The 23671-nt window shown below is 44.1% G+C and overlaps 2 protein-coding genes and 1 pseudogene across 12 annotated transcripts in view; all 3 read right to left on the bottom strand.

Annotated features, from left to right (window-relative positions):
• Positions 1–529: 529 nt before the first annotated feature.
• Positions 530–23671, bottom strand: part of PCDH15 (protocadherin related 15) — a 1072490-nt gene continuing 1049348 nt past the window's right edge. For 6 of the 11 annotated variants that reach the window (XM_068951049.1, XM_068951050.1, XM_068951051.1 and 3 more), the window contains 6 exons: positions 20619–20729; positions 9851–9872; positions 8709–8747; positions 7916–7989; positions 7001–7133; positions 530–1407 (listed from right to left, as the gene is read on the bottom strand). In XM_068951049.1, coding sequence (XP_068807150.1) covers positions 853–1407; positions 7001–7133; positions 7916–7989; positions 8709–8747; positions 9851–9872; positions 20619–20729 — 934 coding nt within the window. In that variant the 3' untranslated portion in view covers positions 530–852. Of the gene's footprint in view, positions 1408–7000; positions 7134–7915; positions 7990–8708; positions 8748–9850; positions 9873–11649; positions 11716–20618; positions 20730–21793; positions 21803–23671 lie in introns of all 11 variants that reach the window. The other 5 variants (XM_068951042.1, XM_068951046.1, XM_068951043.1 and 2 more) reach the window with 3 other exon arrangements.
• Positions 3038–6732, bottom strand: LOC104144339 (uncharacterized). The gene has a single exon (XM_009675308.2). The coding sequence runs from the start codon at positions 6320–6322 to the stop codon at positions 4631–4633; it is 1692 nt and encodes a 563-aa protein (XP_009673603.2). The 5' UTR covers positions 6323–6732; the 3' UTR covers positions 3038–4630.
• LOC138067855 (protocadherin-15 pseudogene) lies at positions 11707–20580 on the bottom strand (annotated as a pseudogene).

Raw genomic sequence — 23671 nt, 5'->3', positions numbered from 1 at the left:
CAGTTATTGATGGGGCACAAAAACTGGAGCTAAAGACCATATAAAGACGAAAACAAGACTGATGTGGGAAGAGATGAATAACTGGCTGTGGAAAAAACCTGGAACGAGCTAATTTACAAAAGAAAATGAACAAAGCACGGCCCCATAACGGAGTAAGATTAACTGCTGCACGTTTTCTTCCACTTGCACTTTTTTTAATCACACTTACTTAATCTCCTGCTCCACTTTTCAGGGTAACAAGGTTGCACTCTTACGCGTGCTTAGTTCGCTCTTACCCACGTTTGCTGGCTGGGTGTCGAACGATATCCTCTCTTGGCAGAAACTGGAATTTCACTATCGCCTGTGGCACTTACTCAAATTTACACCAGCCGAGGATTTGCTCCATTGACTTTCATGGATTTATTTTTAATTTATTACTGTGAGTTCAGAATCAAGTGCTCTGGATATAAATCTAGAACATAAATAGACAATTTCCAAATGTAAACAGGAGAGCCACAAGTACCATACAGAAAACCAAGCTAGGCACGTATAGAGTTGTCTGAAAAGTTAACCAAATGTTGCTGTGCATTTATTAGTAGTTTACTGTTTATTAAACCATAATCAAGATCCAAAGGAACTAATAAATGTAAATGAAGTATTGTTTAGTGAAATGGGAGCCTGTCAAAACAGTTGTTGGGGAGGACAATTAATCGGTACAAATGTGAGTGCAAATTTTTTTTTTTTTAAACCTTTAAAGCATGTTGTCTGTAGTATACAACATATGTGCACAATACAAATTTCATACGTTTTCCTCAGTGACAATAAAAAGCGCAGTTTATAATAAACTGAAGTAAAAATTAAAAAGAAAAAAAATCACAGTTTTGTCATTGGTATGTGAAGGTTATTCCAAGGGCCCATCCAGAGCTCCTCTTCGTCGGACTGCGTGTGTTCACTGTGTGACTCCAAGGGCTCTTTGACGTCCTCGTTGTCAACAACTGACTCTTGTTCTTGTGTGCTTTTCATTTTGGTGCCCCCTGGCTTTGTTACTATGTTTTCGGCCCCTACAGTAGAGGAAGCAAACGAGACGCTACAAGGTCTTGTGTTCATTTTATCACTAGAAGATGGTCCCATTGACAGTGTGTTCAGCGGGACGTTCTCCTCGTGTGTCACCGCAAGCTTGTCCAGTTTCTTGAAGTGTTTCCCCAGTCTCACTGGAGACGTGACTTTTAAATTATTCGCAAGGCAAACGCGGCGGGTTCTGACAACAGAGCCGTTCTGAGCAATGTAGATGTTACCGTTGACGTTGCTTTGGATATTGGGGTTATTAAGACGATTCCTTTGAGTGGAGTCCGGAGCGCTGTCTTCTCCAGTGGAGCTGGTCTCGTATTCGGGGTCGACTATCAACTTGATCCTTTTCTTCCTGGCCCACTGTTGGACAATAAATAGAAACGTCATTAAATCACAGCACTAGTATTTCTTACGTTTGCTTGTCCCTTTTTCCACCGTGTTCCTGTCTACTATTTATCTGGTCTTTTATCTAGACGTTTCATAGGAATTTTCATAAACTGGTCTTCTTTGCCTTCCCTTTTAGATTGTACGCTAGTATGTCCTAACCATTCCGATTGCTACTACGTGACAATAGCATAAACACTTCACGCTGGAACACGCACACCATTCCTTCTACTAAAAAGTTGCAAAATGGATGTGCTCACTGCAGTTCAGCAATGGTATCGTGCCATTTAGATGGCGTGTATATGTATAAAAAATATGCTTTTTTTTCTTCATGCTTGGAAGATAGTGACAAGTATTGAAGGGTCTTCCCCCCCCCCCCCCCCCCCCACCCGGAAGATGTATTCAGCTGTACTCCCATTAAGTCAAAATGCATCTTCTTGGAGAATTCTGGGAACGAGGACCTTACTTTCTGAAAGTAAGCTTAACAGAAGTGTTCTTGTAAATCACATTTTTGGTGAACCAGTCATATTTTGACAAAACAATGTCTCAGCCTGTCTTGCAAAGATACAGGAGAACCAGCTAGATTAATATCCCCTTCTAAGAGCAACTGGAATGCATTGACAGCCAGGAAATGGTGTAAGTGATGTTTTGAAGCAAGTACCCTACTATCAGGTGAATGCTTAGGCAGGCACTGGAAGATTTCTTCTAGAGCGCTACGAAATTGTAAAGTCAGTGCAGAAATGGCACTGAGCAGGTCTACTTTACATGCACAGCACATCAAGGAGAGAAAGCTCTGAGGACCTACACAAGGGAAATTCCCAGGTCCTGTACTGGCAGAACTGGGTGGCGAAAAAAATAAATTCTTGATACAAAGCTTTGTGCCACTTGAAATCTAGCGGAATCGATGACGACGCTTTGCTAGCGAACGCAATTAAGGCAATGGAGAAATGAGACTTCAGAGTTTATGTAATTTGCATGTATCTTCCAAAGAGTTAATGCAAACTTAATTTCCATGTTGCTGTGACTTGGTATTAACAGTGATTAAACAAAATCCATTACTTAAAGGTACAATTGATTCTTCTTTAAACTGCTTCCTTGCAATACGCTGCAACAAACAATTATCTTTCTGGAATTAATAATGGAAGCACCCTTACTGCAGTAAGGCAGCAGATACCATCACAATTAAGTCCCACTGCAATACAAACACATGCAGACAAGAAAAGCTGATTTTTAGAGAAAGAAAATCATGCAAGGTACAAACGGGTTATGATAAATCTTTCGCTTTTCAAAAGTTTGTGCTTTTTACAGCTTGCTTACGGGCCTTATTCGACCTTTTGTTCCTGATAAAGACATGCAATTTTCTTCACACTGATAAATTCAGGTGGATGAAAAGTCTGACTAGCTAAGACAGGATCTACATTAAACAACTGTGTGCAGCTGCACCTTGAGTGCTGTATGGCAATGTAAAAAAGTAAGTGACTGATCATAAATCCAGCTTGTGTTTCGAGTGGAATTAAAGCCAACATTTGAAAATTTACTATCACCTGTGCATTTCTTTTTTCTTTTCTTTTTTTTTTTTTTGCAGTGAATCGGCAACAGAGATATAACCCCTTCAGGAACGTAAGAAGGCGGCAGCTTGCAAAAATGCCGCAGTGCTACACATACTGCTGCACCTTCTACTCCCTAAATGGCATTTCCAGGCACCGCTGGGTCATGGCACACTGGAGGACGGCTCAAGGAAAACTTTATAGCTTTGATACAAGCGCAACAAACGTCAGTGTAATAACAATTCAAACTTCCTTCTCTTTCCCCTCTAACAGAGACCGCCTGGCAGAGCCTTGGTGGAAATACCAGAATCTGTATCGCCTTTGGAGCACTCAGTTGCAGGAACAATCCATTACCGGCTCATCAAAACTTTCATTTTATTTAGGCTTTTTATTACTTATCCGGAAAAAAATCTAGTGTCTGAGAAACAGCTCTGTGGCTTTTGTTACAAGATAAATAAAGCGCAGGTAGCTTGTGTACATACAAATACAATACTGCGTGTGCTGACAGCATGGCTAAGAGCTCTGTGAGGCTGTACCTCATGCAGAAGTTGTTTCATACATGGAAACGCAAAGGCCGCTCGAGTCATAAACAACAGAAATCCTTCCTAAACTGCCACACTACTTTTGAGCAGAACTGTGCTAATGAAAATGCTGTAATATTCCTCCATTGACTGACCCCCAGCTATTCCAGGTTATTGAATTTGAAAAGGCCAATCACCGAAATACAGCACACGGGTGACTGTTTCCTTCAGCAATTCGTTGCAGTTACGCACCTAAAACTTTAAAACGCCACTAACATACATGCGGGCAGGAAGGGCCAAAGTCGGAAACTGTAACCTGTTTTTCTTTTCTGAGCTTGCTCATTTTGCACACCTCCCTCTGCATTTCTGCCTTGTTCACCGCTGCTCTGGGAAGCCTGCATCCCACGATCCGGAAAGTTTAATCCCAGCTCTGCTAGTAACACCCTGCAGTTTCAGGCATGTTGCTTTAACGTTGCTTCAATTTCACTCCCTGTAAATAGGGCTAACGTTTACATTGGAGAACTCCTTTGAGGATGAGCAAATTCTGTATGGTAGGGGCGCATGCAGTGCAACGGCATATGACCTCTAAGTCTTTTCATCCTCGTTCTTCACTGAATTCCATGCTTTGCCCTTTTCCTTTCTGTAACGCGCCATTCTGTAACAGACCCGTTAACCTGAATGAGCCCGCAATGGGTTGGTACCCTCAAGTTCATCGAGCTGTCCACCCACCACTGTTAATGCGAAAGGCCACCTTACTTCACATCATGACTTCCATAATGCAAAAAGGATTAAACCTAGAGAATTAACACCTTGCCTTTTTAAACTGTAACATTAAATTAACAGAGAAAAACAGGAACTCCTTCCTGCCCCTGCTGGATGAAAATTACTCCTTCTACATCCACCATTAAGTATACCTGAGTCGTCTCTGAGTAGGACTTCTATATTTACTTGGTTTTCTGTAATACTTCTTAAGATAGCACTTAAGGTTTTAAAGGCTGACGTGACAGGTTCTGACGTTTTCCCTTTGGCCATCTCTAGTCAAGCGTGTACTACTTAGGAAAGACCACACAGAAGGCACAGCAAACAAGATCACTCCTTACTGCAAAACGTCCACCTGCCCTTCTTCCTTTTCTAAAAGGCTGTAGAATCACCGGTGGTCTCCGACTCTGTAGCACCAGTATCCGGGGTCTCCTCTGACCGAGACTCACTGTTTTCCAGGGACGTCTTTTTTCTCATTTTCCTTCTTTTCACGTTGGTGTCAGAACTTTGATTCTCAGTATCACAGGAAGCATCGGTTTTACCAGAAGTAGCACTAGTTGTGCTTTTTGTCCCTTCGGTACCTTTGGAAGCAACGCTGATTTCGCTGTCTAGGCAACTAGATTCGTTCTTGCTGATCGTCTCCTCCCCGTCACTGGCATCTGTAGCAACCTCTTCTGTGCTTTCATCCACGCTATCTTCACTATTAACACCCGATTTTCCTTTCTCGTTTTCTTTAGCAGTAGCAGTTTTTGCATTGGCAGAAGACCTTTCAGGAACAGTCTTACCAGCTACGTTCTCCGCCGTCTCATCGGAGATTGCCCTGACCCGCTCCACGTCTGTTTCTTCATCTTCTTCTGACACCTCTTCTATCGTGTCTTCTATTTCAAGACTGGCTGAGGATGTTTTGCTCGTATAGCTGGATCTTGACACTTTCCTGTACCTGGTGTCCCTCTCACTCCCGGATGCATGGGAACTAACTGCTGACTTCTGGCTGGAGCGCCTTGCTCCTCCACGAGACCCTGCACTTCTGACACTTGACCTTTCAGTACTTCTGCTGCTGCTGGACTCGCTAGGCCCTGATCTGCTGAACGAACCTTGCACGGAGGAGCAATTTGATTGGCTATCGTCTTCATCGCTTTCAGAGTCTTCCTCGTCGTCTTCCTCCTCAGATGAGCCCTCCTCAGAGTCACTACTAGAGCTGGATCCCGAGTCGGCATCTTCAGAATCACCAAAATCGTGCCCATCTTCTTCATCAGAGTCCACGGTACTTTCGGTGGCTTCATCTTGGTCCAGTGTTACTTTCAAATAGTCTTTATCTTCTGACCCTGAGGCAGAGCTACCGCTCTTCACTGATGATTCATCATCTGAGGTGTATTTTCTTCTCGTCTTTTTCTTCCTCTCATCATCACTCTCCTTGTGTTCGCTTTCTGCTGTGATGTTTATTGAAACACCTGATTTTGTTTCCTCTCCTCCGTATTCTTCCTCTCCTTTTCCTCTTGCATGGACCGATTCTTTGCTAGTAGGCCCCTGAATTTTTCTGGAGACACTAATGCGTTTTAACACGTGGTTTAGTTTTCTCATGGAAGGTCTGCCATCGGTTGATTTCTGGAAGTAATTTCCCTTGATAATCACGCTTTCGTCACCGTCCACTTGGCGAGCAGACAGGAGCTTGGCGTAACTGGAATCTTTCCTACTGCCTTTTACTTTCTGCAGGATCATGGGGAATATCTTTGCTTTCTTCCACGGAGAACGAGCAGACCCAGCTCTTCGTACTGGCTTGTGAGCGCTGACTGCTACGCGACTTAAATGCATTACTGCTTTTAGTTTCCTTTTCCCCTGGCTGGTCCTGTATGCTCTTCCAGAACCATGACTGAGATCCATCCCACCACCTACAGGTCTACCTTCTATTTGAGCCCCTGCTCTCTGGCTTACTGCTCTGCTTGAAGGACCTCTGCCTTGACTCATTCCCTGCAAATTATGAAAATGGAACTCGATTACGACTTGAAAGATAGCTGTTAGGAAAGCTTGTACCCTAACACAAGAGAGGAGGAACAAATGCAACATTTTTCCCAGCTTCAAAACTAACTTACCCGTTTTAGGATAGCTTTTTACCAAAGTTACGGGGAAAATTTTACTTTTGGAATAGGCAGCTAGCGTACAGCTATCTTACTCTCCAACAGTGAAAAATACTGGCTCATAAACGTTACCTCATTTAATTAACATCTACATGATGGATTAACGCTCTAGCATTGCTGAACATTAAATAAAAAAATGAACCTCTGCATCAACTTTCTTCTGGCTGCTACTGACATTTTAGAATTTCTTTCTGTTCAATTAGGAGGGCTACGATAAATTAATTTAGATGACCGCTTTGCTCACTGGAAGATCACCAGTTATAGGCTGAGCATTAGTAATACCCCGTTTGTTTGAGAATGTAAAACAGAGTTACCTAAGGCTGCGGGCACTTTTCATTGAACTACAAACCCGCATCGCGGACAAACTGGAGGTGCCTATTAAAAGAAACTTTGCAATTCCTTTTTATTTCTAGAAAAGGGAAAAGAGGTGCTGACGTAGGCTTTACCAGGCAGCAGAACGGCACACTACGATTAGCATGGGAAGAGCTGCTGCTTTCATCTATACGCAATCCAACAGTCTGATCAATTACAAAGAAAAAATTTGACAAAGTTTAAGGATACTTTGTCTTTTTTCCAAAGCCCGCATCAAGAGGCCGGATACACTTACTTCTTCCGCTGTCGATCCGTGGGGACTGTAGTAATAGCCGCCATCGTTCTCCACCACCACTTCCCCGTACTCGTCGTACATTCCCGAAGGAGACAGCAATCGGCGGCGACTCCCGTACTGAGGCAGCTCGTATCTGGCAAAAACAGGCACCAGTGTAGGCGTGCGCGTTTCCGCATACAGCAACAATTGCACTCGTTCACATCCCTAAAGGACAGCAATTTCTTTGCTCTTTCTACCTTTGAGAAGGACGTCGATGTTTTACGTCAGCAGTGATGCAATCCGAAACATACGTAAAAATAGTGCTCTTACAACTGGAGGGCTGTAACTGGGCCAGAATTTCTTTCAACGTACTTGAATTCCCTCCCCAACTTTTTTTTTTTTTTTTTTTTAAATTTGGGAAGCCAAAAAACAGATTCACTTGGGATCAGTGCTGGAGGACCCCTGCAAGCTTCTAAGAAAACCGATAATCCCCAAGGACTGGCATTCCTATCAGACATCATTAGAACGAGGCAGAATGATAGGATTTTAGGCAAATACAGTAAGGCCAGGGGCTGGCTGCAAACAGCGAGCAGAGCATGTCGGAGGCTGGTGAGCCACAGAAGGGGAGGAGATAACGGAAACTCATTTCCAAGACAGCAAAGATGAGCAAATAAATAGCAAATATAGCAGTGGCATGGATATAACCACTCCACAGTATAATATTTAGATTCCTAAACAAGCAAGGACTTCTTATACAACGGCCCTTTAACTTTTGAAGGGAGAGTTTGGCTGTCGGCACTTGCATTCACGGACAGAAAAATTTCAGTAATCCCAAAGCAAGGGAAAGGAAAGTCTTCAGACTGGATGCTGCAATAAAAAGCATCGCCAACCTTGGAGAGCAGCACTTTCAGAAACATATAGAAAAAATATATATACCCATGCTCATAACTGTAGTAATCTTGCCCATAGTATTCCTGCCCTGGGTCAATTCCAGACTCCATACTTAACTCCTGCCAAAAGAGAAACACCGATTGAATACAAATACTTGCCCACAGCATGACTAATGTCAAAGATGAACAGAACAGTATCCCAAACTGCAAATAAGCAAAGAAAAATAAAAGGATCATCGTTCAGGCAACACCGATAACTGCCAAGAACCCTAACAGGCTGTCAACAGGAGCTCTAGATGCCTGCAGTGCCCCCTTGCCTGGGGTATTCCCCGTGAGGGAACAGCAAGTCCCGTTTGCTTTAACGCTTATCCTGGAAACGCTACTCGGTCTAAAATACTGGCAAATTTTGGGTTCATAAACCCGAGCCCTCTCTGCATTTCACAGCAGCGCCCTAATGCTTTTATTATCTTGGCGGGCCAGCCGCTTAGTTCATCTCTAGGACAAATAATCAACTATGAGCTGACTGACACCTGAAAAAGCGGATTGCAGTTGGATAGCGAGGCAATCTTTCTGCCTGCAAATCTGGACACAAGGCTAGGAAACTTCTCAGTCAGCGCGACGAAGTCAACAGGAGCAACTGCAAGACGCTCAAGGGAAAAACATCAAGAGACAGTAAATTCCAGGTCATTAAGTGGGCCAACAATGACAAGACTTTTTTTTACTAAAAGAGTCAAGAAAAAAAAAACAAAACACCTACCCAGGAAAAATGAGCTTTGGTTAGAAAATACTGTAGAAGTCATTTAAAAGTTACAGAATACTTAAATAAAAAGCAATGGTACCTCTGGTCTGAGAAGAGACGGTCTCAGCAACTGCTGTTGCTACCAAAGAAAATTAGAAAGGGGTTAATTAGGCAGCACCAATTAAAGTGCACATCATTTGCATCTGAGTTAAGATCAGAAAGAACTCTTTGAAACACAGGCAGGTCAGAGTTTTCATGTGGCGATGAGCCAGATACGTCAAAGCTCAGCGAGCACTCGCGCGTTTACGTTTCAAGTCAAACAGCGCAAGCACGTAATGCAGTGAAATCTCTGTACAGGTGAGTGCTTCTCTTGTCTGAGATAAAATCAAATTCCCAGTTCACGCAGCAATTCTCTCAATTATTTAACTCAAGAACCTTTAAGGGATCCCAGGAGAACTGCGGTGCAGTGTGTCAGGGACGGCGGGGAGACGCACAGGCCAAACAGATGGAAAATAAAGGTCTGCGGTTCAGCTGATCAAAGCCTACAAGGTACCTCGATGGTACCTAACGTACCACAGCTGCTTTTTTTAAATCTAATCTGCAATTTCTCTCCCAAGGCAGCACATCGTAGGAAAACAGGACTGACAAAAGAATAAGCAACTGACGGCTGCACAGGTAGGGCTGACAGCTCTGCAGGGCTGTTCCTAGGTGCACCACAGCTGAACACCGTTCGGTTTGGGTAGTCATGCTGTTGCTGTGCACCGCAAGCTTTTTGCAAATGACTTACATCGATGCACGTCACCCGCTACGCTGTAAATCAGGACCAGTGTCTATCGTCGGTATTGCATTGTTCCTGCACGCTCCTCCAAAAACCTGGCGGCACAATTCACGCCACGATCCTTGGCCATAGGCAGGCCCCCACGGTAATACAGGCAAGTTTGGTATCTGACCTAAGAGATCTCCGTAGAATCATCTCCACAGAAGAAAACATCAAACACGGAAGAAATTCCCCCGGAAATTATTTCTGGCAGTTTGTAAAGCAGCAACCTCCTAACCTAGATGTTGCGCTTGCACCATTATGTTTACTAGCCACCAGTGAATCTGCAGCACAGGAACGCATCTACGCGTTTTGAAACCATTCATTATTTCTGGCCTCTAAAACATCCCCTAGCAATGAGTTCCTCAATTTAGCCATGGGTTGCCTGGAAAAGTTCGTCAGCCTAAGGTGGAGGGCAGCCTTACCTCTTGCTGTGCGTATCCGCGCCTAGAAGTCGGAAAAAGAAAAAGATAGGATTAGTATACTTCTGTTAGACTACATAAAGATGCATATTGCCATTCTTTCTGGACAGAGGTGAAAAGATAATGGGATTAGAGATAATTCTAGCAAGAAAAGAAATACATATCGACAATACAAAATATGTTTTTCTTTAGTTTTGCTCTGGACATACAACATTATTGCATGAGAGAGACTAGTGAAACTCTGGGATCTTTTCTTGCTTCAAATTGCAAATGGATGAAAAGAAATCCCCCGTCCCCAAAAGCCAGAGAGCCAGTGCACCCAGCCCGACACAGCAGGGAGGGAGGGTGTAATTGCTGTGCACGGTCCTCCTTCCGCTCCCGCGGCAGGTGTCCTGCCACGCAATCTTCTCTGTGGCTCAGAGAGGGCACCTACAAAGAGACTCGGTTACTCCACACGTCTCCTTAAGCAGGGAAATAGTTTCTCTGCTACTCCTGGACTTTCTGAATCCAAGCAGGTCTTGAGAGAAACTGGCCTGGAGCACCTATTACTAATTTTTTTCTAACATTACTATCATGAAAATTACACAGTTCCTAACATTTGCTCAACGGGGAGGGGGGCTACGTTACTTTTGCTATTCACGATGATTTTGCCACAGGCTGTGTGCTTCGGATCTCACTGCAAGTTTTTTGTTGTTGTCTTAATTCATTTTCTCGGAGCCATTCATACGCATGACAAATGCGCTTATGCCTATCGAGTTCTTTATTTTCACGTTTTGTGCCAAGAAATTAATAAGTGCCACCAAACTAGTGAATGGCAATTTAGGTCTTAGCGTTGTTAATTAAGGAGAAGCTTGGGGATTTTTTTTTTTTTTTTTTTCCTTCAAGAAGGAGAGGGTAAGTACTCAAAATTGCGCTGAGCTTAGCCTCGCACATAGAGAGCAGGCTAGGGAAATTCTTTAATTACACTCGAGGAAATAATAAAGAGCAGAGTGGAAGTTCTTTTCATTTCTTTAATATCACCATCTGCAAAGTTTTCTATTACTATTCAGCACGTGGAATTGATTATCACCATTAAATTAATGCGGTTGCCCACATAATATGGAAGTAACGAACAACTGAAATGAAGACTGATCATCAAAAGACGATCTGTGACTTTTCAAAGCCCACTTGAGCAATGCTGTATTTAGTTTCCCTGTCGCCTACAGCTTCAGCAACAGAAGGTCTTGTGTTGCACCGAGGATAAGCAAGGCTATTAATCTTTATTGCTTTTGAGAAGACACTGCACTGTAGATTAAAGCATTTAAGACAAGTAATTCTAATTTAACTTGGAATTCAACCTTCTTCAAAACAGCACCGCGCTGCGTTTTGAGAGATGCTCCTACTTCTCATCTTCCAGTTTTGTGTGGCCACGATTAGAAGAATTAAAAAAAACAAAAGAAAAAGTATTTATTCACTCAACACAGCACAAGGATCTATTCTTTAAAAAAAAAAAAAAAAAAGGGCCAAAATAACATGATTTATTTCCAGGAGGGAATTTAAAAACTTTTCACCACAGAGGCAATTACTGCTGGATAAAAATGATCAGCCAGACTTTACTGCAGTCAACCAGAGGGAAATCTTCCACTCAAAATTGGAAAGCAAGGACTTAGTGCACATGATGATAGAGGTTAATATGACAGCTGCTATGCACTGTTAGTACTGAACGTGAAAATGGTAGCATGAGTGAATTTACATGTACAAAACCTGTGCCAACCTGCCACAGAGCTGTACTGCTAACGCTAACTAAAGGAACTGGGATTTACCTCAAGTTAACGGTTATCCCAATTCCTGGCATCTCAGTAGGCATCTGATACATCGCATTCTGGCTTCTAGTATGAAAACAGATATAAAGAACCTTAAAACCCAAATGCTGGAGATGCTACTTGCTACAGGCAGCTGCTTTTCGGTCTATTCTGGCTCTCAAAGTGGAGGTTTCCTGCAGTTCCCGGCTGGACCTGAGGAGACAAGGAATCCGGAGAGGAGACCCTCCACGGTAAGTGACTCCGCAGCTGGGCTCTACAGGCTGGGTCAAAGTGGAAAAGGGCTCCCCCAGGGATGCGAGCGTGGCTCCTGCCCGCAACTCAAGGCAGCCAAGCTGATGATCGAAGAACCGGAGATAGAGCCTGGTTACACCTGACCCTAAAGAGCCAATTCAGGCAACCCCAAGAGGAAGTTGCTAAGCGTATGTGTGTTACGCGTATTTTTACCAAGAAGTAGATTGGTTATAATACTTCGCACTGCTAGAACTGCAGTTGCGTTCAGTCTTCTGGATGTGATACAGGGTCCCTGGGTTCGGTTAAAAATACCTGCTCTTGGTACAGTTTCTCTCCCAGGCTAATAGAATGATTTTTTAATAAAGGCTATGAAATCCAGCAGGAGAACAAAGGCTGCATTAATTCCAGACAAAATTAAACTCGATTTCATAAACTTTCCCACTTAGTAAGGCTTTGGCAAACCAAGTAGGCGTTCCTCGTTAGCACGGAGCTGACCGCCATGACCCCTGCAGATCCTTCGGTGACTGATCAGATGAAATTAAGTATTTAAAAAAAGGAGCTCCCGTGGGACGTCCAAGCTTCCCTGCTTAAGGCAGGTCACAAATAACCGTAGCTGAATCAAACCGCTGCAGGTTTTCCTGTGACGTCCAGAACACCTGCAGCCCTACTGCGTGACGCTGTATGCTGCAAAATTAGGCCGTATTTGCCTGATGCTTCTCTACGGATATAACGAACTTCACAAAAGCGTCCTTTATGGGCCTGCAAGGTCTAAAGTAGGATGTGGGTACTGGAATCCGTAACTCTCCTCCTAAGGGTTGATCTGATCTGAACAGGCTTAACACAGGGACTTCCCATGACCATCTACGCACCCTTGCGATTGCCCCCCTGGTCTCCACGCCTGGACTGCTGCTTGCATGCAGAAACAGGTACACATCCAAGCCCACTTCCGATTCCAGCTCTTAAATCTGAAAGGTTTCTCTACCTACCGGCTGCTGAACTTTGACAGTTTGCTGCCGGTGCTGCAGTTGTGCCACTCGCACAGGATTTAGCGCCGTTGGCAGCTATTCTTCACACTAGAATCTTGTAAAATATATAGATTCTGCTACAGCGAAAATGCAGTGATTGATCATCATTGCCCTCACACATTTAGCTATTATTGCTATTCACTGCATGGCTTGGAACTACCATTTAGCCTGGCAAGAGCGGGGGACTTTATTAGGCCCACAACATTTCTAACGTATCAGCAGAATTTGCGCGACGGAGTTCATGGAATTTGGCTCTGGGACAAAGAAGGAGAAACCACCTTCAGCAGTTTCTGACTGAAGCATCCATACATGCCTTAACTGCAGATTTGGGGTGGGGGGGGGGGGAGAAAAGAAGAGAGAGGAGAAAGAGAGAGAGAAAAATTAAAAAAAAAGCCAAGCACTGTGGAAACAATGAGCATCTCTGGACAGTCTGCTAAATAATTACCTTTTTGCTCAGAATCATAACATCTGATACTGAACCGGTTTTCAGGTTTTTTTTTTTTTCTTCTTCCATTCTGCAATATTTGCCTCTCCCCATACAGAGAGAGAGAGAGATATGTATCAATTTTTTTTTTTAAAGTGTTATTTTAAACATGGCTGTTTTGAACTTGACAAAAGACAGAAAGGCAACTTGCAGGATGAACTAAACTAACATTCATTTAAATGCCAAAACTCCTTTTACTTACCATTTGTTTCCAAGGACAAGCTAATTTAACATAACTGATATATTTAAAGTAAAGGTCTGATTTAGACGAATGTGAGCAAAAAAGCCAGTAAGTAAATCCATAGTACATGGATTTTTACAAGCACTTGAAAAACCTCCACCTGGTGACACTAATCAGAGTGACTTTATTACATTTTAAGAGAAGCAAGATGTTTCAGTTGTAAAGCTCATGGCAAACTAGCATGAAAGCTAAAGAGGTATGTCAACAACGTGAACATGCGAAATAAAAAAGACAAACACTTTTTTTTTTTTTTATACATTCAATCATTTACAAAATAAAAACGGTTAACATGCAGTTACGATGTAAAAAACGCAACGGAAGGCATAACACAGGTAAGAGGACGGAAGACAGCAGGACGTATAAATCAAGAGAAAAACACCTTTATCTGACTTATCGAAGCAAACGTGAGCTGAAAGCAAGCATGCCAGCGTATAGCAGAATACCGCGTAACCCCCCACTGAATAAAAAGACGCGTTACTGCAATAACTCTGGCTCGCTATCGCTGAGCCTGCTTACTGTAAGTACTTGCTTGCTTTGATATCCAATATTTGACAGTAAGATTCCTCCCATGGGGTACGTTTTACGGGCAAAGCAAGAGATTCCCATTACAGCTGCAGAAAAAAATCACTCTGCTTACTGATACTACCTACAGTGAAGGCTGCTTAACATAACGCGCTATCAACCGCTCTGTCTTCTCTGACAGAGCCTTGGCCGAAAAGCTGGATGCTTTTCCCCAACAATTTTTGATAAGCAGACTAAGGACCAGCATCACCGCACAGTAAGATGCAGCACCGAGAGCACAGCCTGTGAAACGATTATACGTTACAAGCTTCTGAGGGAACAGATAACGTCTCAATTTTAGTATCAGGAGTGAATCAGTAGTGATAGACAGCAGCGAGGGGGGAAAAAAGGTCTGAATTTCTAGGATGTCGGAGGCAGATACCATGTGCTGCATTAGAGTCATCTCACTCAAAAGGTTACGTGCAGGAAACGCCCAACGGCAAGTACTACAGGGCTGTTGACTGAGACGGAAACCGTTTCTCGAGCTCCTCCACAACACAGCTCAGGCTGCCGTTCTGCTGGCCGTGCTCAGCCACAGTATCTGCCGTTGGCAGTTCCGGCGCTGCGACCGGTTTAAGCTTAGAGACGTGCTTGGGCAGAACGTGGTTTTTGTCTATTTGACTGTACATGTTGGCCACAGACTTTTCAATGGCTGCTAAGTTCTGAATGTTTTTCAGAATACCTTTGAGCTCCCTACGTGGAGCTAGCTCTGGCACTGTGGCCTGTGGTGGTACGGCTGGCTGTTTGGCAGGGGATTTTGAATGCTTTGCAGGGGGGAGGTGCTGGGTGCTAAGAGGAGATGGAGAAGAAGAAGAAGAAGGAGGAGAAACCTTGGGAGGAGACGGAGGAGGTGGTGGTGGCGGCGGCAACAGAGGAGGGGATGGAGGTGGAGGCGGCAGGAGTGGCGGTGGGGGTGGGGGGATTTTGGGCGGATCTGGAATGCTTTCTATAACTTCTCCTTTGGTCTGAGGAGCTAGAAAACTTTGGCAGACTGATTTCTTTATCCTGAAAGACGGAGGAGTTGGTTTGTGAGCCGGTGGAGGAGAAAGGTCTTCAGGACAGTCGTGGAGAGTGATGATCACAGAGGGGACCGTGGAAGGCTCCGGCTCAACTACTGCAGTGCAAGGCGCTGGAGAGGCCAGAGGAGAGCGAAGGCAAGGAGAAGCAAGCACACTTTTAGGCGACTGCTCTAGCACGTTCTCTCCTCCTTGGTAGCAGCTGCCGTGGGCTGGTGACCGGAGAGCTTTTGCATCAGGCGATTTCACTTGCTTCATTTCCTGCAAAGCCTGCTGCTCAAACTGTCTTGCCTTCTCCTTTACCGTTAAGGTGGGGCCAATTACATTTTGGAAAACCGGGCTGCTCATGTCAGCCCTGCTAGGCTGACTTGCAGTTCCTTCATTCTCTGCTTGGAGCCTTTCCTGCTGCCACTGAACGGGATCCATAATAACCGGCCTGCTTAGGGAACCAGTCACGTGCGTCTGATTAACGTGAGTCGGCAACGTCCATGCACGGTGACTGCCTCCCAAAGAGGCATCTTTCAAGACTAATCTTCTAGGAGAGAGAGTATCTAGAATCTCGCTTCTTTTCCGCAGCAACCCAGCAGCAGCGGGACTTGGAACGACACCTTCAACATACAATGGGTTTTGAGTAGTTAACGGGTTCTCATCAGACAAAAAAGTAATGTTACTTGAAGATTTGGGGAGATTATTGTTCAGTGATCCATTGATATTAGATTGCTTGTGAGCTTCAATAGCGCGGGAAGCAAAGCTGCTTATAACTCTCTGACGGTCTCCTTCTTCTAAGACTGACTTTTTTCCCCTGCTTTGTTGGAAATGGTAGAGAAGAAAAAGACTTGAAAGAAAAGAAGATAACCACACGTAAGGAGACATGCATGGACATAGATTTTTTATGAGAGAGAAAAAAAGAAGAACTTATGATATGAATCAGCGCCATGACATCACTTCTAGCAAACTACTACTAGCCAACAGAAAGACCACATTTACTAGACTACTGGGCAAGACATTTACTTTCTTCGCTTCTTTAGGAGAGAAGGACAGGGGCAGGAGGAGGAGGAGAGTTAAAACAGGTTTTCAGCGACTCAGAAAGCGTGAAAATGGTTCCTCTCTCCTTAAAGGCAAACCTTACATTTCAGGAGTATCGTATCTTAAGTTTCTCCAGTGTCCTAGTTACGCTACACAGTCCTTCTGTGAGCTAACGTGGAAAAACAACTACACGTCCGTCATTCCAACGGCAGTGGCACTACAGAATACTGCACGCAGCCAACACAGCACATCCACAAGGATTTTTAACCTAAGGAATCTCTTGTATCTTATAATAATTATGCATCGTTATGCAACCTTGAAGTGTGTCTGCACCGCCTTTTAAGGTCCGGCTCTAGGTCACTCGCAAAAATCAAAACTCCTGTTCGAGCAGACATCGAGCCAGAAATCACAGCCCCAGGAGAAGTCCGAGGCGTCACCAGGCACACCCGGGCAGCGGCATTCTCCTAAGACTGATTTTGAAAGCACTGCCAAGCAAGGCATTGTTTCTTACACAGTACGATACTTGTGTTCATGCAAAACATGCAAGTATCAATACAGGCATGAATTCCACCTGTGCACTGCGTTACTCCAAACAGTAAACCCACGCAGCTACATTCTACTGAAATTCGATCCAAAAAGCAGGATGTGCCACTGCGATCTGGAATTTCCCTAGCACCTCTGAATGCCTCGTTAGCCTGTCTTCCCTCCTATGCTTTTAATACCACAAACTTCTGAGCAGATTTTAATACAAACACTATTTTAAAATCGACACCTCGGAACCGCCTGCTAGAAAAGTGTGCCCTCGACCCTTACTCTAAATAATGCCCACCGGGGGGTGAAAATAAAGTTACTATCCCCATCTGGGACAAGTTTAAGATGCAATTCTGGCGGCACCTGAAAACAAGCCCCTTATCCCTGCAAAAAGATAAATCCCCTTCTTCCTCAGTGAGACTGATTCAAAACATTATTTCCATCACTGCTCTATGCAGATTTATTATAACTAAACACGTGCTGTGTCGTACAGGGACTCAGAAAAAAAGTCTTAAAAAAAGGACGCCCATGCTAAAAGCAGTCTGCAACATTTTAAATACATCTCTAAGGCAGACCACGGGAAGAATATGACAGTTTAAGGGGACCTGATAGCACAGTGGGGTATAAAGATTGCATTAACATTTTTGTACTATTCACTTAAACCTATTCCCTACCTGTAATTAATGCTGGCATCCCACATTTTGGATGCAACACTTGAAACCTGCGTATCTCTCTTCTACAGTTAAGCAACTGCAGTTAACGAACAGGATGAGTAGTAAGGACATCTACCCCCCAAAAAACCTCAAAATGCCACTAAACGTATTTTCAGCACCTCACAGTGGTCCAGCAGTTTCTCAATGATTTGAGTTAAAAATCCTAGGTCTTAGCTTTACCACAATTTTAATGCATATTCTTTCAAATTTAGAAGAAGGGGGAAAAAATAAAAAGGAACAAGTCATTATTAACAGAAGGATTAGGGGAAAAAAATGCAGTGTTTTCAGCTACAGCACGAGCGTGGGCTGAATGCAGCTCCAGGCCTCCTGGCCACATTGTTCCATTATTCAGATTTTGTTCCCCACCCCTTTTCTCCATCGTATCTCTGGAAATACGACTAAACTAAATGTAAATTATTGAAAACTTAACCTGTGGTGGTTGAACACTCCCTAGCGTTGAGTGGAAAAGATACTTAGGTACCTAAATACTAAACAGGAGTTCTTTATTCCAAAGCGGCATCCTTTGAGATTGGTCAAGCTTCCTCAGGCGGTGAAGGGATCGTATTTAGAGATGAGAGAAATACATGATTCTGAACTTGAAGGAAACCCTCCAGCAGAAAGCTCATGCAAGATGACACAACCTTTGTGCTACTGGAGCGGATTATTTCAAAAGCGTCTTAGTTACTTCCTCGCTTCATGCGAGGCCTCTCAAGGATGAAGTTCTCCTAAGGTCGTCTCCTTTGCTGTTTCTGTAGAAGGGTTTTAACCAAGGAGAAACAATCGCTCATCAGTTTGAAGCCTTAGCTCCGCAAATCGAAAGAGTGCTTCCTGCCTTACGAGGAATTATAAAGAGCAGACAGGAAGGATTTTGCTCGCACCCAGTTGCAAAAATCTTACTTCAACGAACGGAAAGCAAACCTCTGCGTTTGCACATACCCCTGGAGTTGCCTTCTAAGTGTTGGGCCTACCGGGCCTTAGAAATAATACCATTCAAGTTCAGCCATCATACTGCCTCTCTCCTTTCTGCAGGAGGGAAAAGAGGCCTACAGATATTGAAACTTCACAGTAAATGTCTTTCCTGGACTGGCTCAATGGAGAAATAAAAGATGAGTTTCAGGTGGCAAGGTTTAATGGAATGTAAGGAAAGGAAAATTAACTAGCGTTTCTATTAGCTACAAATATTAAGACAATGAAATGAGCTTACTTACTGATGCCTATGTATCCAAAGACAGAGAAAAACAAAAATTATGAGACAAGGCAGATTTAAAACAAAGGAGCTTCATTCCATTTCATTTGCTACAAACACCAAATTCAGAAAACAAGAAACAAGGTAGCACTGCAAATGAACGATGCCTGTCTTAGGACAGCTCAAGATAGGTAACAGTCCACTAAAATTCATGCTGTTAAAAAGGCATTTCCCAAAGAATAATTTTGTCAGGTACACTAACGCCTTAAACTCAAATAATTGTCAGGAAAACTTTGATAATTCAAATTTATTTTTAATGTAGCCTACTGTTTTTCATTGAAATCCTAAAGGATAGTCATTTCTTTTTAAAAGATTTTTACTGATAGACGTTTGATCAGTGATGGCTAACAACCGTATGCAACGACATCTGGGAGAACATATTCCAAGCATGGCATCTTTTTTGGTGGATGAAAACCGTATTTCCAGTCAAAACGGTCACACATCTAAGCATCCATTCTTCAAAGTCAATACTGCAAATATGTAAATTTGCACCTACAGCTTGCAGCAGTAACGCGACGACGACAATTAAAAACCCTTCTAGATACAAACCCAGCACAACGAGGCTTGCTCTGGGTTTAGGAGAACACAGTCGCTAGACTACAGAATACAGATTCATCCAACAGGACCATCTGATTCCCACCGAAAATCAGCTTTATATAACCTCTAATGAAATCAGAGGTCATTCATTAACGTCAATAGGAATATAGTCCAATGCAAGAGAAACACGGACTTCATCCAACAAGGCATTCCACTGTCCTTGTAAGTGTACCAGCGTGATCCCATGCGGTTCCCAACCAGAAGCGCTCACATCCGAAAACGCTGCTACGCGTTCCTGTGAAATACACTGTTCTCCTCGCTTCCCACCTGAGCAAAAGGCACGGGAGGAGGATGAGTAGTTGGAAGCTATTCCCGCTTCAGCGATGAACGCAGAGCTCCTCTACGTAGGAAAGCTCAAGCCAAACGAGTGCAACGCAGCGACTGCGTTCAGACGGCTAAGACTGAAAGCGGCAGGGATGGGCTTTGCCATGCCTCCTTCACATTCTGTAACCTCGTATCACAGCACCCCACAAACCCTCAGCTCCCCGAGCAAAACAAATAATGATCGTCAACAGAGCAAAGTCAGGCAATCCTCAACACCACCACCAGCTCTCTCTCTCTCTCTCTCTCTTTCCCCCCAATCTCCAAACGTCTTATGAATGGTTGGCTCCTTAGCGTGGCTTGGTTTTAAAACAAACACAGATGAGCAAGCGTGGCAAGCTTATAAGCAAAAAAACCCCAGTATGGTAGAAATTAATTGATGATTCTCCCACTGTAATATTTTCATACTGAGAATCAAATTGTTGCTGGAGTCCATACACTTCAGATTTACACAGGCATGAAATGGTAGGCATCTTTGCAACGTTAGTGTTTTATGAGCATATAATAGGTAAAAGATGTATTCACTGAACTACCGGTGTTTTTTTTTATTTTTATCGTGCCTTTATGTTCAATTTCAACATTCAAGTGGTTTCAAATTTCAAACCACCACCACCAAAAAAAACGCTTTACCCCACAGAACATTTCAAACTACAGCAAAATGGGGGGTTTTGGAGCAGCAACGTGTTTTTTGCCAGCAGCTTTGAAGAACGTGGCATGCCGTGCCGGATGTTCAAAGGCACTAGCTCCTCCCGGCAGCAGTGGCCTGCTGTTGGCTGTTGCTCTATGAAGAACATTGGAGTAGAGCATAACCACCACATCCTGGTCACGCCATGGAGAAATTCTGGCCACCTTAAAACCCCCTGTTCGTGACGAAAAAGCCTTTCTGACTTGGACTGGATGGAGCGATACATCCCCGGAAAGCGAACTGTGGCCTCGGCCACGAACAATTTTGCTCGAGTATCCGGAGGGGTACTTACATGGTGCTGTCGCCAAGCTCTTCGTAGAGGTTGTTGGCAGCAGCACTCGCCGGCTTGCCTGCTGGCAAGGCCATCTGGATCCGCGCCGTCTTGGCGCATTCAGCCTGCCGCCTTCGGTAAGCCGCGGGGCAAGGAGAAACACACGTTAGAGACAGGCCGTGTCCAACATAAGCCGCGACGCGACGCAACGTTGGGATTTTTTTTCCCTGGCTTTTCAGCACTCTGTTATTTGCTCTTTCTTTGCGGACTCCCAGCACTCTACGCTGGGCAGCAGCCACCGGACCGGTGGTGTGTCACCGCCACGTGCTGCAATTCCCAAGAAAAATGTATGTGCTGGCAACCACGTTGCGCTGATTTGGACTCTATCAGCAGGGGCTTCCCCAGGGTAAGAGCGGAAAGAGTAAGCTGCTTTGCCCAAGTGCTTCGTTCACATGCCAAGAGCCTTCACCATCACCTGGAATTTAAAACCCCAAGAAGCTCTCTGGCAAATCACAGAACGGCTGAGGTTGGAAGAGACCTCTGGAGATCATCTGGTCCAACCCCCACCCCGCGCAAGCAGGCTCCTCTAGAGCACGTTGCACAGGATGGCATCCAAAGTCGCGCAGTCTCATTTATCGTAGCTCCTCCTTTCACATTAGAGCTCCCTGGAAAACTTCCGCCTCAAAGAACAATTTTCCAATGGGAAGAGCTTTTCTCTTTTTAAGGATCTTCCCCCTCCTCCCACGTGTAAATTCACTCTTGCAAAGAAATTTCTATTTCCTAGCTAGAAAACAAAACCGAGCTGACACGACAGATCTGTCCATCTCATTTCTTTCGTGACCGTGGTTGACACCCGACCCTTCCCCTAGGGAAGCCCCTGCGCCCTCAGCCTGAGGTGCACTTGGTTGATCGAGGCATACCATATGCACTAAAACATTTCTTTTTTTTCCTCTGCAGGAAAGAGGCTACATCCCGAGATCTTTCTCGCGTCTTAGCATACAACAACGCAATGCACAAAGCAGTCATAAAAGTGACTTTTAAAAACTGAGCCATGCAACGGGATGGGAACAAGCTGGAGCACAGGAAATCACTTATTACTGAATTTTAAGTACCCTTTCTTCTTAGAAAGAAAGGCTGATCAGCTGCCAGTGCTCCTAGGCAAGCCGTCACAAAAAAAGCTGGAAGTCAATACTTACTCTTTGAATCTGTTTTGTCAAGCAAAAAAAGACAAAGAGATAAAAAAAAAAGGAAGGTTAAACGCGTTCCATTTGCAACAACAGTCCTGAGCACTGAACCTAACAGCAGTAATAAACTAGAGGCTGCCGAGTTATTCCGCACATAAAACTGCAGGATTAAGGGCATGCTTAAAGAACCGTAACTTCCAGGACCCGCAACGCTATTCAGCTGCTGCCTGCGATACTCTCCAACCACTTTTGCAGTCAACGTCAACGTGAATGACAGCGGGGAAACCGCTTTCTGCAAGCTTTAGGCTTGCAGAAAACCTCACCGTGCCCCCCGCCCCGCGACAGAGTAAGACATGAAAATGTGAATATACCCAGCAACATTTATCAGATATTAGGGGCGTATCTGCCTAACTATTTTCTCATTTTAACACACCTGCGGAACGCGATAGAAAATGCCTTTCACAGTGAAGGTGAATTATTTTTGGTTGCTATTTAGAAGATGCCAGTTTTCTGTGAGGAACAAATAATAAATTATTTATACTCAGCTTCTGGGGCTGTGCTGGATAGCGTATTTCAAAGACACTATTTAGCGGAAAAGAATAATGAACGTTTCTGACTTGTTTACAAGCCATAAATGTAGGCTCTGAGCAGCACTTTGACAGTGATAATTTTATACTGCAAAGAAAACTCATTCGATTTAACTACCGTTTTTACAAAAAGTAATAAGCAAAATTAATTCACTGGATCTTAACCTGATCACTGGTCTGGAAAGCAGTGAAAAGCGTACCGACTCCACATAAAAAGCTTTAATGGGGAGAAAATCCATTCCATCCTAAGCGCACCCCGAGAGCGACAATTACATTTATGCCGCTATGATCTCTACACGCAGGGGCGAGCACCTAGTTCGTCAGGACTGGTATCAGGAGAAAGACCGAAGCTCCTTTTCAAAAGGAGCACAAGACTGTAATGCAGAAACAGATCCATTTTCCAGATGGCTCGCGACAGCTTTTGGTGTTTATTAATGCCGAAACGCCTTTTACGTTCTCTGGTCCTTTTCGCCGACGCTTTTTTTCCCCCCACAAAAGCGTACTTTATTCACATTGGTCTGCTCTAAATCCAACTCCAAGCAGTACTTGTAGTCAACAACAACGTTGATTTTTGACCGAATAAAGCTAGGTAGATCCCTGAAAACTCTTAAAAGAGATCAATGATATTTTTTTAATCTAACGGGGCACCAACAGAGGTGAAGGAAACATGTTGCTATTTGCTCTCTTATGCAACTCCGGTGATAACAACAGCAACACAAACTAACTGTACATTGAACCTGAGTTTCACTGGAAGCACGTTTTACAAACAATGTTGGGACATTCAATGAGCGTCGGGGGCAACGCAAGGAACCCTAGCAATATATTGGGCTGCTATATTGGACCGATTTAGCACCTACTTCTCCCTCCCTCCTCTCCTAAAAGGCCTCTTTCACTGCAGTTTTGGGGCTGCCATCCCGGCGGACCGCTCGGCGAAGGGTCACACCTTCCGGCGACAGATACGCCAGCGTACAGATCTCTCTTACAGAAGCTTGGCAGGCTCTTTCAGACTTCCCTAAAGGGCTTTTTCCTTTGGTGCTAATTGTCTGGAAAAAATGGGAATGTAAATACAATCCACTGACATGCGCATTAGCCACTGAAAAACAGCTGTATTCGGAGATGTGTTCTCACGTCGCTAAGTAGAGCGCTCTTGGACAAGCTGCTGTTTCTCCATGGACTACTGTGCCTTTTAAGTGATGAGTACCATAGGACTCTACTCACACCTGAATGTGGTGCAGGCAGGGGAAATGCTGCGGACACGGTTTAAATCTCACCTGGAATATCCACCATTTTACGCCTACTGCGG

This window comes from Struthio camelus, chromosome 7, assembly GCF_040807025.1.
Source record: "Struthio camelus isolate bStrCam1 chromosome 7, bStrCam1.hap1, whole genome shotgun sequence".
Lineage (NCBI taxonomy): Eukaryota > Metazoa > Chordata > Aves > Struthioniformes > Struthionidae > Struthio > Struthio camelus.
Note: the sequence above shows the minus strand (reverse complement) of the source record. Positions and strands in the feature narration are given on the sequence as shown.